Source organism: Molossus molossus, unplaced genomic scaffold (genome assembly GCF_014108415.1).
Source record: "Molossus molossus isolate mMolMol1 unplaced genomic scaffold, mMolMol1.p scaffold_m16_p_2, whole genome shotgun sequence".
NCBI lineage: Eukaryota > Metazoa > Chordata > Mammalia > Chiroptera > Molossidae > Molossus > Molossus molossus.
In genome coordinates, this window is record NW_023425355.1 from 91,246,028 (window position 1) to 91,258,332 (window position 12,305).

The window sequence follows — 12,305 nt, forward strand, 5'->3', positions numbered from 1 at the left end:
ATCCCACAGCAGCCACTGGTAGCCAAGGGACTCCCTAGGCAGCTGCTATCAACTCTGGTCTGGAGACCAGATCACCTCTTGGGGACCAGGGGACCAGGGCAAAGGCTAAGCAGGTCACCAGCTGAGGGCTTAGCCAGAACTCCTTCCACCAGGGGCTCAGGACCCCCCCAGAAGCCCCCAGAATATAAATGCTGGATGTTGTCACCCATGAGGTGGTTCCCATGCCTATCACTCAGCAGGTACTGCAAGAGTGGATCCTCTTGGCCAGCTTCCCTGTGCGCTGGAGCCAGGCCCCCAGAGAGGAAGCAGAACTTACCTTGAACCATCTGTGACAGCCCTGCTGTTGGGGTGGGATAGTTTTGCTAGGGTATAGCCAGGGTTGGGCAGACCAAATTAGTACTTAGTGCCAGGGGGTCCACCCCATGTTAGTGCTAGGGACAGAAAACGAGAATTCTTCAGCATGCCTGCCTACTTTTACTCCCTCACCCCTTCACTCTGGTACCAAAAACTGCCTCCTCCATCACTACCTGGTAAGTGTGCATGCCCATGCAGTGCCAGCTCATGGTTACTGGGGAGGCCCAATCCAATTCCATCTCTCCCAGGAAGCCTCTTGAGGCCAGCTTTTTCCCTGGTGCTCACTCCACTGGGCTCCCGGTCTCATGTGGGGTCCTATTGATCTTGACACTGGGAGCCACAGCTCTGTCTTCCCCACTCACTGCACCAACTCTGACCTAACTGAGCCCAGGGGCCTCCACCAGGAGAGCCAGGCACATGTCCTAAAGATTGGAGCAGCAGGAGCAATGCTCAGTGGCGGGAGGATGTGGGCCAGCTGTGGCCAAGGGTTTGTGGGGCTGACCTCAGAAGGGGAGGGGCCTGTGCAGATCTATCAGGCTTGTGACAGATGACTCTAGATGCTTAGCCTTCGGAGGGCTACAGAGTTTTCCACTCACCATCTGCTGTCCGAAGGCTCATGCTCATCTGCCTCAGGGCAGCCTGCCTGGCACTCTGGAAGGCAAGGCTCACACCAGTTGGTGTTGGTCTTAAAATAATGGGCTCACCATTCATCAGTCTCCTGGGGAGAGACCTGCAAAGAGAAAGGAGCAATGTCAGTTCACCTCAGGATTGGCTAAGGCCTCATCTACTGGATCCAGGGCCAGGAGGCCCAACAATAGGAGCCTTAGAACCCTCCACATACCAAGGCTTGTCCTTGGCTAGGCATTAGGGGAACAGAGTGCAAGGAAGGCAGGGGGAAAGCTCTATGTAAAGGGATACACCATAGTCCTGGCTGGTATGACTCAGTGGTTAGAGCGTCAGCCCTCACACCAAAGGGCTGAAGGTTTGATTCCTGGTCAAGGGCATGTACCTGGGTTGGAGGTTTGTTCCCCTACCTTGGTCAAGGTACATGCAGGAGGCAACCAATCAATGTATCTCTCTCATATTAACATTTCTCTCCCTTCCATCTTTCTAAAAAAAAAAAATCAGTGAAGCCCAGCCAGTGTGGCTCAGTTGGTTGAGCATCAGTCAGTCCATGCACCAAGAGGTCACTGGTTCGATTCCTAGTCAAGGCATATGCCTGGGTTTCGAGCTCAATACCCAGTACAGGGCATGCAGAAGGCAGCCAATCCTGACTGATGTTTTTCTCTCATCAATGTTTCTATCTATTTCTCTTCCTTTCCCCTTCTCTCTAAAAAAATCAATAATTAAAAAAAAATACATTTAAAAAATCAATGGAAAAAAATATCCATAGGTAAGGATTAATAAAAATAAATAAATAAATAATAAATAGCCCTGGTCAGTTTGACTCAGCAGTTAGAGCATCTGCCCGTGGAGCAAAGGGTTGCAGGTTCAATTCTGGTCAAGGGCATGTACCTGGGTTGCAGGTTCTATCCCTGGCCCCGGTTGGGGTTGTGCTGGAGGCAACCAATCGATGTGTCTCTCGCACATCAATATTTCTCTCTCTCCATCTCCCTCCTTCCCTCTCTCTCTAAAAATAAATGGAAAAAATATGCTCAGATGAGGATTAACAATAAATAGATAGATACGCCATAAATAATGACAGGTATCTGTGAGCAGGGCAGGTCAATTCAAACCCAGCTGGTCCCAAAGCAAGGAGCCCCCCTAAGCATGAGCTAAGGTGGAGAGTGGAGGCAACACAGAGAAGCCACAGTGTATGGGCACACCTTGTTTTATTGCACTTTAGCTTATTTCACTTTACAGATGTTCTGTCTTTTACAAATTGAAGGTAAGGCCCTCCACCAGCAAGAAGGTTACAACTCACTCATGCCCTGGCCAATGTGGCTCAGTTGGTTGGGCATTGTCCCTTGCACCAAAGGGTTGCTGGTTTGATTCCCAGTTAGGGCACATGCCTGGGTTGTGGGCTTGATCCCTCCCTGGTAGGGAAAGTGCAGGAGACAGCCGATCAGTATCCTGTTCTCACATGTCTCTCTCTCTCTCTCTCTCTCTCTCTCTCTCTCTCTCTTTCTCTCTCTCTCTCTCCCTCCCTCCCTCCCTCTTCTTCTCCTCCCTTCTTCTCTCTCTAAAAATCAATTTTAAAAATATGTTTGAAAAAACAAAGAAAAAAGATTACAACTCACTTTATTGCAGTGTTCTGGAACAGAACCCACAGGATCTCCAAGGTATGCCTGTACACCTATCCACTGACCATGGAGGTCAGTCTTATGCTCAAGCATCACAGAGGGGAATTGTCTGGGGTTGGGAAGGTCAGCCTGCAGCAGGAACTCTGCCTGCCAAGCAGCCAGAGCCTGGAAGGAGGCAGCCACTGTGACATCAAAGACCAGCACACAACAGTGGGGGCTGCAGTATACGGCCATGCCCAGGCACTAGAACCTCTCCGTTCCAGTCCTATTCTGGAGCTGCACCAATGAGGCAGAGAGGCCCACTTATACTCCTGGGCTGTAATCCATCCTTCCAGAAGAAGGGGCAACAAAACCAGAAGTCCAAGCTCCTCCAAGTCACACAGGGAGTCCAGGGCTCTCAGGCAATCTGGCCCCTGGACTGCCTCCTCCACATAATTCTGCCCTTGGCAGGGAAAGTGGGGAACAGTTGGTCAGCCAGCCTTGCTCAGGGTACCTGATCAAGTCAGACAGACGGTCACAGAGCCCTGCAAACCACATCTGGGCACTAGAAGACAAGCCTGGAGAACTTGGAGGGCTGGAAGGCCGAGAGGTCCTGGGATCTCTTAGCTGTACAATTGCTGTCTGGCTTTTGAGCTGCATCATTTGAGCTAAGAAGTCAACTCCCAACAGTTACCCTGTACTGACCCCTGAGCCTGACTGCTGAAGTAGTTGATGAGGAGCTGATTTATCCAGAGGAATTACTCAACCTGTGGGGTTACAGGTCAGAGGGGCTTCAGTTCAGGCACTTCTGCCCACACCCTTGCCGAGGCCATGGCCCTTGGCCTCCCTGCCCTGCCTACTCAACTTCCTCCCCCTCTAGGGCCCCTCTCAGGATTCAGTTCAAGGGTGGGGATAGGTGGCTGGGGAGGCAAGTCAGCCTCTGTTCCTCAACAGCCCCCACACCTGCCAGTTAACCCAGTATTTCCCACCAAGAGGATATATTTTTAATATTTTCATTGACTTTTTAGAGAGAGAGGAAGGGGAAGGGAGAGAGAGAGAAACATGGATGAGAGAAAAACATCGATTGGCTGCCTCCTGCACACCCCCTACGGAGGACTGAGTCGCAACCCGGGCATATGCCCTGACCAGGAGTCAAACGAGTGACTTCTTGGTTCATGGGATGACACTCAATCCACTGAGGTACACCGGCATTTCCACCAAGAGAATATTGAGTTGAGGGCCCCAGCAAAGGCAATCGCGGGGTTCCGCCACCAGAGGGTCGCAGCAGGCCCAGAGAAGGTGGAGCCGGAGCGCGGGGGCGGGGCCTAGTAATTGCCAAGCCCCGCCCCCGCAGCGGGCACCGCCCTCGGGCTCTGCGGAACCCCAAAGGAGGGGGTGGGTGGGGCGAAGCTGGGTCAGCTGAAAGACAGTCACGGGACCGTGACCAGCTCCGTCTGGCTTCCTGGAGGAGAGGGAGGGATGAGCAAGGGTCTTCAAGACGGCAGGCCAGTGGTGGGTCCCGTGGGGGGTAGGGTGTTGTCATGCAGGATCCTCGGTTTGGTGGGGTCAGTCCTGGGGCTGGTCCTGGGCTGGAGGGCAGCCCTGCATACGGGTGGGGGGAACCTCAAAGGCTGGTCCCCAAGCCTGGTGGCCTAGGGGACATGGGTCAGGTATTCCTGGTGCCCACTCAAGCCTGGGGTGACCTGGGGCACAGAGGAGCCCGTCGAGGAGGCTGGGATCCAGGAAGATGGGGAGGTCTGTGGGGGAGCTGCGCCTCAAGTCCCAGGTTCCCCAGGACATGGAGAAGGAACGGGAGACTCTGCAAGCCTGGAAGGAGCGTATGGGACAGGAGCTGGACCGCGTGGTGGCTTTCTGGATGGAGCACTCCCACGACCAGGAGCACGGGTGCGCCTTGTCCTTCTGGTGCCCTCAGCAGGGTCTTTGCCCCACCTGAGCCCCTACTTTACTCTCTGCAGGCTCAGATCTGCTGGGCCCAGCAAGCTGTTGGGGGTGCAAGACCCCTTCTTCCCTTTGCTAATGCTGTGTCCCACAGGGGCTTCTTCACGTGTCTCGGCCGAGATGGGAGTGTGTACGACGACTTAAAGTATGTCTGGCTGCAGGGGAGGCAGGTAGGAATGTGCCCAGGCTCGCAGCTCTCTCAAAGTCTGCTTGGCCTGTCCTGCTTTGCTCTGCGCATGAATACACACCACAAGGCCTGTCATCTCAACATTCCTCTCCTGACAAGGACACCTAGGACTCCTCCTCATCCCATCCCTGAGGTCTCTGCTGCTCCCCGCTTAAGCCATGTTCTCTCTGCTCCTCCACAGGTGTGGATGTATTGTCGCCTGTACCGCAAGTTTGAGCGCTTCCACCGCCCTGAACTTCTAGATTCAGCTAAAGCAGGTGCCCTCTCCCTGCCCCATCTCCCCAGAGGCCACTCCAAGTTTACTCAATTGCTCTGTGTGCCTGCTTCTTTGAGGGGTCTAGAAACAGCAAAGGGCCTGAGCACACTCACAGGTGGGAAGGAAGGGGAGGTGGAGGTATCCTCACCTGAGTTCTAGCATGCCAACTTCCCAACCAGGTGGCGAATTTTTGCTGCGTTATGCCCGAGTGGCACCTCCTGGGAAGAAGTGTGCTTTTGTCCTGACACGTGATGGCCGTCCGGTCAAGGTGCAGCGAACCATCTTTAGCGAGTGTTTCTACGCCATGGCCATGAATGAGCTGTGGAGGGTGACAGGGGAAGCACGTTACCAGGTGCGTGGGAGGAAGGCTGCCCTGAGAGTCTGTGCTCTGGCCTGTGCTGGGCATAGCCACTTGCTGCATACCCACTGTGTGTGTAAGTCCTTTCCCCGGGCCCTGTCTGCAGGCTGGATCTGTTTTCAATGTCAGTCCTTCCTCTGAGCCTCCATGGCTCCAGGGCTGCTGGCAATACCCCCCTTCTCTGTACTGCAGGCCGACGCTCCAACCGCTGAGCCAAACTGGCCAGAGCAATACCCCCCTTATTATACTGTATGTCACTGTGTCATGGGTGTCCCCCAGAAATCTGGTTCACTTCTTTTTTTTTTTTTTTTTTTTTATAATCCTCACCCAAAGATATATTTTTTTTAGTACGTGCCCCGAGCGGGAACCAAACCCAGGACTCTCTGGTCCGCAGGCCAATGCCCCAACTGTTGAGCCAAACCGGCCAGGGCAATATTTTTACATTAATTTTCAGATAGAGCTGGAGAGAGAGAGAGGGAGAGAGAGAAATATTGATGTGAGAGAGACACATCGATTGGTTGCCACCTGCACAACCCCAACCGGGGCTGGGGACAAACCACAACTGAGGTATGTGCCCTTGGCTGGACTCGAACCCGGGACTCTTTGGTCCAAGGGCTACGCTCTTACCACTGAGACATACTGGTCAGGGCTCTCGTTCACTTCTGAACTCCCGTGGGCAAAGAGGGGCCAATCCATGCCCAGCCCCCACCTGGGAGCGGGCCTCTCCCTCCTCCCTGGGACCCCTTGTGCTTTCAGACCCAACCTCACTGCCTGGGAGTGGCCAGACTGGGAGTCTCTGAGTCAGGGTGGGACAGATCCACCCTGGCCCCTAGCACCAAACCTGAGGCCAGGCCCACAGTAGGCCCTTGGTGAAGAAAGGTGTCCCGTGAGTGGGTGGACTGGACAGGATGCAGCCTCAGCCCAGGCCTCCCCTCACATACCCCCACCCAGAGCGAAGCAGTGGAGATGATGGATCAGATCGTACACTGGGTGCGGAAAGACCCATCGGGGCTGGGCCGGCCCTGGCTCTCAGGGACCCCAGCCTCAGAGTCCATGGCGGTTCCCATGATGCTGCTCAACCTGGTGGAGCAGCTTGGGGAGGAGGATGAGGAGCTGGCGAGCAACTATGCGGAGCTGGGTGACTGGTGCGCCCAGAGGATTCTACAGCATGTCCAGGTGAGGGACAGGAGGTTGATGCCAGTTGCCAGACGGGGCCTGGGTGCTGGGGGGCAGGGCATCCTCCACTCCTTAGGGCACCTCCTTCACCTGCATCTGGGCTCTGATGGTCCCCTTCAAGATGGAGAGGCTTGGCCCAGGACCTCCGGAAATGTGGAGAACCCAGGGAGCTGGGTGGGGCCAAGGGCAAGAGAGAGGGTGCCAGAGCCTCAGGCACATCAGAGAGCAGGAAACCCAGCCAGACTCAAGTCCTTCCAGGCCTCTGTGGACGCCCATCCCATTCAATCTCAGTCCTCTTCATTGTTTCACTCTTCATCTTGGGGGGACCCAGGCCTAAAGCAAGGGTTAGAACCTATCTAGGCTCTTGGGAGTGAATTGGCCCCTCCTCAAATGCCTCTCTGAGCCAGGCTTGTCCAAACTTGCAGATTATGGAGGAGGGGAGGGAGGAAGGGAGGGTCTTTCTGGTTGGATGGTGGGGGCTGCAGGCAGAATAATTACCTTCTGCTCCTCCCCTGGCAGAGGGATGGGCAGGCTGTGCTGGAGAATGTGTCAGAGGATGGCAAAGAACTTTCTGGTTGCCTGGGGAGACACCAGAACCCAGGTGAGGGACAGGGTGGTCTGGGTGCAGTCCAGGAGGAGGGAAGTGATCAACCTTGGTCTCTGGGCTTCAGATGTGGGGAGTGCCCGGGGACTGCCTTCCTCCTTCCACTCTGCACCACCAACCAAGAACCGGACAAAGAAAGGGAGACAGGCCTCCCAGGCTGGGGTGTTAGCAGCAGGAGAGGTAGTCTGGGGTGCCCTGGGGAGGGGCAAGTTTTCTGCATGGGAGGGGATGTCCGGTGGGCCAGGGAGCTCAGAGCAGCTCCCACTGTTAGGGAAGAAGGAAAGAAGGCACAGTGGTCAGCATAGGAGCTTGAGCTTCCCTGCCCAGGGGAGAATCCACTGCCTGCCTTACCATGAACTTTCACCAGGCCACGCACTAGAAGCTGGATGGTTCCTGCTCCGTCATGCCATCCGGAAAGGTGATCCTGAACTTCGAGCCCACGTTGTTGACAAGTTCCTACTGCTACCTTTCCGCTCTGGATGGGACCCTGACCATGGAGGCCTCTTCTACTTCCAGGATGTTGATGGCCTCTGCCCTACCCAGGTGGGAATGTGCCCAGGGCCACATGATACTAACCTGTTCAAAGCTTGCTGTCATCACCCATTTTATAGAGGGGACCCCAGGCTCAGAGCAGTGAACTTGCCCAGCATGACCTCAGTGGTAAGCTCTTGACTTCTGGGCCAGTGGCCCTCAACCTTATGTGCACAGAGAGGCCATTAGCGAGCACAGACAATGCTGATGCAGAGACATGTGTCCCCTGCATCTTTGAAAGGCTCTCTGGGTGATTTTAAGATGTCAGCAGTGGGAGCAGATTTGCTCCCTTCTGTCTGTTTCCTCTGATTGAGCCTTGATCCTGCTGAGATCTGCAGAGGGTGGCTGACTGTCACTGGCAGGAACTGAGTGTCCGAAGGGCTTTAGCCAGACTGACAGGACACACAGGGTTTCAGTTCCAGTGCTAAAAGGAAGCTTGCCCCAACCTTGCCCTCTGGGGTGCACTGGGACAAAAAGCCAGTCCTATTCTGAGAGGCTGTTCAGACCCCCAGAGATGTTCATCCTGTGATTAGGCTCCTAGTGCTTGGACCAGATGGAACCTGAGCCAGGACTTGAAAGATGAGGGTGACTGTCCTGCTGAGAGGGGTGGCGGAGGGTGGAACCCAGGGCTCTCAGATGCCTACCTCTGCTCTCTCTCAGCTGGAGTGGGCTATGAAGCTCTGGTGGCCTCACAGTGAAGCCATGATTGCCTTACTTATGGGCTACAGTGACAGTGGGGACCCTGCCTTACTTCACCTCTTCTACCAGGTGGCTGAGTATACCTTCCGCCAGGTAAGTGCTGCTTCCCTCATCTAGGGGCTCAGTGAGGGTGTGGAAGAGACAGCAGGAAGTCATCCCTCCTCAGGCAGGCCAGGGCCAGGCTTTTCTGGGCAGTGGGGGAGGCTGGGCAGGGCTGGGGAGGCTCATCCCACATCCCCTACTCCCCGCTTCACTTGGTGTGGTCCCTCAGTTGGTCTGAGAGTCCCTGGAGGTCCCCCAGTGCCCTCTGTTCATTCAGTCAACGAAGTGGTCCCTACTCCCCTGGAGCTCATATTTCAGTGGTGGTGGGGAGACAGACTATAAACAAGTGAACAGGCAAATATAGTGATGAGAGCTATAGAAAATTAAAGGTCGGGAGGCTGTGGGAGGGAATAATGGTGGCAGGGGATGCTCTGTACAGAGTTGTGACCTAGTCTGATTTAGGCATTACTGGGTCCTGGGGCTTCAGGAGGGAAGGCTGTGGGGCACAGGACAAGGGCAGGGAGGCAGGAGGCTGTAGCTATCATCCTGGTCAGTGAGGGTGGGAGCCTGGCCTGGGTGGGAGCTGCAGTGGGCAAATGGATCAGAGTCTGGTTAAGTGGGAGAAGTCTGGCCCACAATTGTTTGGTTGTTATAAGAATATAGATAATAATGGAAGTCAGGAGACAAAATAAGTTTTTGAAAGTACAGAAGGAGAGGAGGGAATAGGAGGGCCTAGCAAAGGAGACAAGAATCAGCTTCAAAGTAGGAAGGAAGCCAGCCTCCTCCCCACCACCCAAAGCCAAATGCCATGAGCACAGTGATGAGCTGTACCAGCTGCTGCTGAGGGGTACCTCAGGTGCTGAGCCTGGTAGTGAATGAAGATTCCTGATGTGTTTCTAAAGCCACAATTTACTCAATTGGTAAACTCCAGTTTTATGGATTTTTTTTTTAAAGGGAGGGACCATAGCAAGGGGTCTTATTCTGGGGGTCCATGGGCCTTGAAACCTGAGAGAAAATTACATCTTTATTTGTACTAAGCTCTAACTGAAATCCAGCATTTACTCTCATTATGAATGGCGGCCGTGACCACAGCAGCACTAGCATTGCCTGACTTTGTCACCAGTAGAAATCCCAAATATGTTCATGTTACATTGTACTTAGAGAGGCATCTCCAAGTGTCGCACAAGCTCATCACTACTTCTAAACCTGGGAGTCATGAGACCTAAGGCTATAATCTTTCTTAAAAATAGATTTTATTTATTTATTTATTTATTTATTTATTTATTTATTTACTTATTTACTTATTTATCATCCTCACCCGAGGACATTTTTGCATTTATCTTCCAGATAGAGTGGGAGGGAGAGAGGGAGGAAGAGAGAGAGAGAGAAACATCCATGTGAGAGAGAGAGACATCGAGTGGTTGCCACCCACACAACCCCAACTGCGGCCAGGGACAAACTGCAACCCAAGTATGTGCCCTTAGTGGAAACCGAACCCAGGACTCTCTGATCCGCGGGCTGACGCTCTAACGCTGAGCCAAACCGGCCACGGCTAAAAATATATATATTTTTTAGAGAGAGAGAGAGAGAGAGAGAGAAACATCGATGTGAGAGTGAAACATCAATGGGTTGCCTTCTGCACATTCCCTACCGGTGATCAAGCCTGCAGCCCAGGCACGTGCCCTGACCAGAAATTGAACTGGCAACCCTTCTGTGCAAGGGACAATGCCCAACCAACTGAGCCACACCCCAGGGCAAGGCTATATATTTTTTGTTGTTGTTAATCCTCACCTGAAAGATATTTTTTCCATTGATCTTCAGAGAGAGTGGAAGGGAGGGGGAGAGAGAGATTGGAGAGAGACACATCGACTGATTGCCTCCCACACACGCCCCAACCAGAGCTGGGGGTCAAACTTGCAACCCTTCAGTGCTCGGGCCGGCGCTCTAACCACTGTGCCACACCAGCAAGGGCACAAGGCTATATCTTAATATTGAATGCATTCATAAAGAACACGTGTTAGAGACCACCAGTTTTAACTGCCTAAAGGTAAATTTAAGGAATACATTTTTAAGAGCCAGAGATGGCATTTGAACAATTAACAAAAGTTATCAACAGGTAAATCATTATGCACTAACCAATATAACAGAATACAAAAAGCAAAAATTTAGACATCTACAGAAAAACCGGACAGGAAAACAGTTACATTTTTTGTTATCTTCCCATGTCAGATCAAGCAGTCGAAAAATGAGTAAAGACTAGGAAGATAAAATAAATAGATACAGAAATAGTCTTACTCCCTACGAAGAATACGCCAACTCATGGGCCCTAAGTTAAAAAGATACGCCCTGGCCAGTTTGGCTCAGCGGTTAGAGCATCGGCCTGCGGTCCGGAGAGACCCGGGTTCGGTTCCCGCTAAGGGCACGTACTTCGGTTGCAGTTTGTCCCCGGCCCTGGTTGGTCGTGCGGGTGGCAGCCACTCGATGTGTCCCTTCACATCGATGTTTCTCTCTCTCTCTCCCTTCCTCTCTCTCCCTCCCACTCTATCTGTACAAAAAATGGAAAAATATCCTCAGGTGAGGATTAAAAAAAAAAAAAAAAAGATACTTTGATAGTGGACTTCAATGTCATTGATTTCCTCTGTGACCCTTCTGAGAAGGGGCTCCACTCCACTAAAGTCTCTATCCAGGGAGGAAAAGGGACTGAGGTCGGGGCTCTGAGGTCCATCCTGGGGTGTCTGGAAGGAATTGATAAGCTTCCAGAGGACAAGTGACCAATGGGATTTGAACAGGAGAGAAGGAAGGAATGCGGAAGGGTCAACAGAGTTGCTGAGCAGGGGCGGCTTCAGGTGGCTCCAAGGGAGGGGGTGGTGCATTTGGGACCTGTGGTGATTAAGGCAGGAGTAAAATATCCTTGCTGGATATTCACAATCTCAGCTACTGGAGGACAGGCCTGAGTAGCAGGGAACAGGGACTCCAAGGGAGTAACTTGTTATAAAGTTACCTGACAGATCACCTCCATCATGGTTCTCTTTGTCTCTTTCTTTAAATCAATTTCATTGAAGTACAAGTTTTATACACTAATATATACCCATTTTGAGTGTCCAGTTCACTAAGAGTTGCCAATGTATACATCTGTGTATACATTGAATGCATTGCAATCAAGATATAGAACGTTTCTAATCATCCCCAAGCAGGGTTCATCTAACAGCCTTGCAGTGTTTCATCTAACAGCCTGTGGCCCCTTCCCTCAGTGGGTTATCTAACTGCAGACTCTCATGCGCCCTACCCCCATGCCCCGAAGAATGGGAAAAAAGGGAAAACCTCTCGCTTTTATCTTTGTGCACAACGCGGTATCGCGTTTAAGAGTACTGATTCTGGAGCCGAGATACCTGGGGTCAACCCGAGCTCTGACCCTGGTCCCGGTGGGGACAGTGAGAGGCTCTTCTGCAGGCCTGTCTAATATGGACGGCTCCTGCAGGTGCTAGCTGTCACTGTCTCATTGTTATTCCAGTTTCGAGATCCTGAGTACGGGGAATGGTTTGGCTACCTAAACCGAGAGGGGACGGTTGCCCTCACCATCAAGGGGGGTCCTTTCAAAGGTGAGTGGGAGACAGGGTGGGGCCTCAGGAGCTCTGGGGATTTGGCTGATCCTGGCCCTCCCAACTCGCCATCTTGCCCCTCTCTGCAGGCTGCTTCCATGTGCCGCGGTGCCTGGCCATGTGCGAGGAGATGCTGGGCTCTCTGCTGAGCCCCGACGCCCCAGTCCCTGCCCACGGCGCCGGGTCCCCGCCCGCCGACCCCGTCCGCGGAAGCGCGGAATAAAGCTGAGCCTGCTCCACTGCCCGTGTGTGTGTGTGTCGGTGGGGTCGAGGGAAGGGCAGCGCCGCGCTGACCGGAGGGCACCTGCTCTCCCCGAC

The 12,305-nt window shown here is 53.2% G+C and overlaps 2 protein-coding genes across 5 annotated transcripts in view; one reads left to right on the forward strand and one right to left on the reverse strand.

The window, feature by feature from the left end:
• TMEM187 (transmembrane protein 187) overlaps nt 1-1,008 on the reverse strand; it is a 33,663-nt gene extending 32,655 nt beyond the window's left edge. The window contains exon 1 of the mRNA XM_036270285.1: nt 951-1,008. The gene's annotated coding sequence lies outside the window, so the exon portion shown is untranslated. The remainder of the gene's footprint in view (nt 1-950) is intronic.
• Nucleotides 1,009-3,977: 2,969 nt separating this feature from the next.
• Nucleotides 3,978-12,226, forward strand: LOC118635776 (renin binding protein). Of its 4 annotated transcripts, none has more exons than XM_036270680.1 (11): nt 3,978-4,088; nt 4,372-4,481; nt 4,630-4,705; nt 4,904-4,979; nt 5,158-5,330; nt 6,288-6,512; nt 7,032-7,113; nt 7,484-7,659; nt 8,308-8,439; nt 11,900-11,987; nt 12,077-12,212. In XM_036270680.1, exons 1-11 carry the CDS (start codon nt 4,056-4,058, stop codon nt 12,208-12,210), a joined length of 1,305 nt encoding a protein of 434 aa, XP_036126573.1. In that variant the 5' UTR covers nt 3,978-4,055; the 3' UTR covers nt 12,211-12,212. The 4 variants fall into 4 exon arrangements, with proteins under 4 accessions (XP_036126573.1, XP_036126574.1, XP_036126572.1 ...); XM_036270681.1 differs by having other exon boundaries at nt 4,012-4,081; nt 12,077-12,226; XM_036270678.1 differs by lacking the exon at nt 3,978-4,088 and having other exon boundaries at nt 4,134-4,481; nt 12,077-12,225.
• Nucleotides 12,227-12,305: the final 79 nt, after the last annotated feature.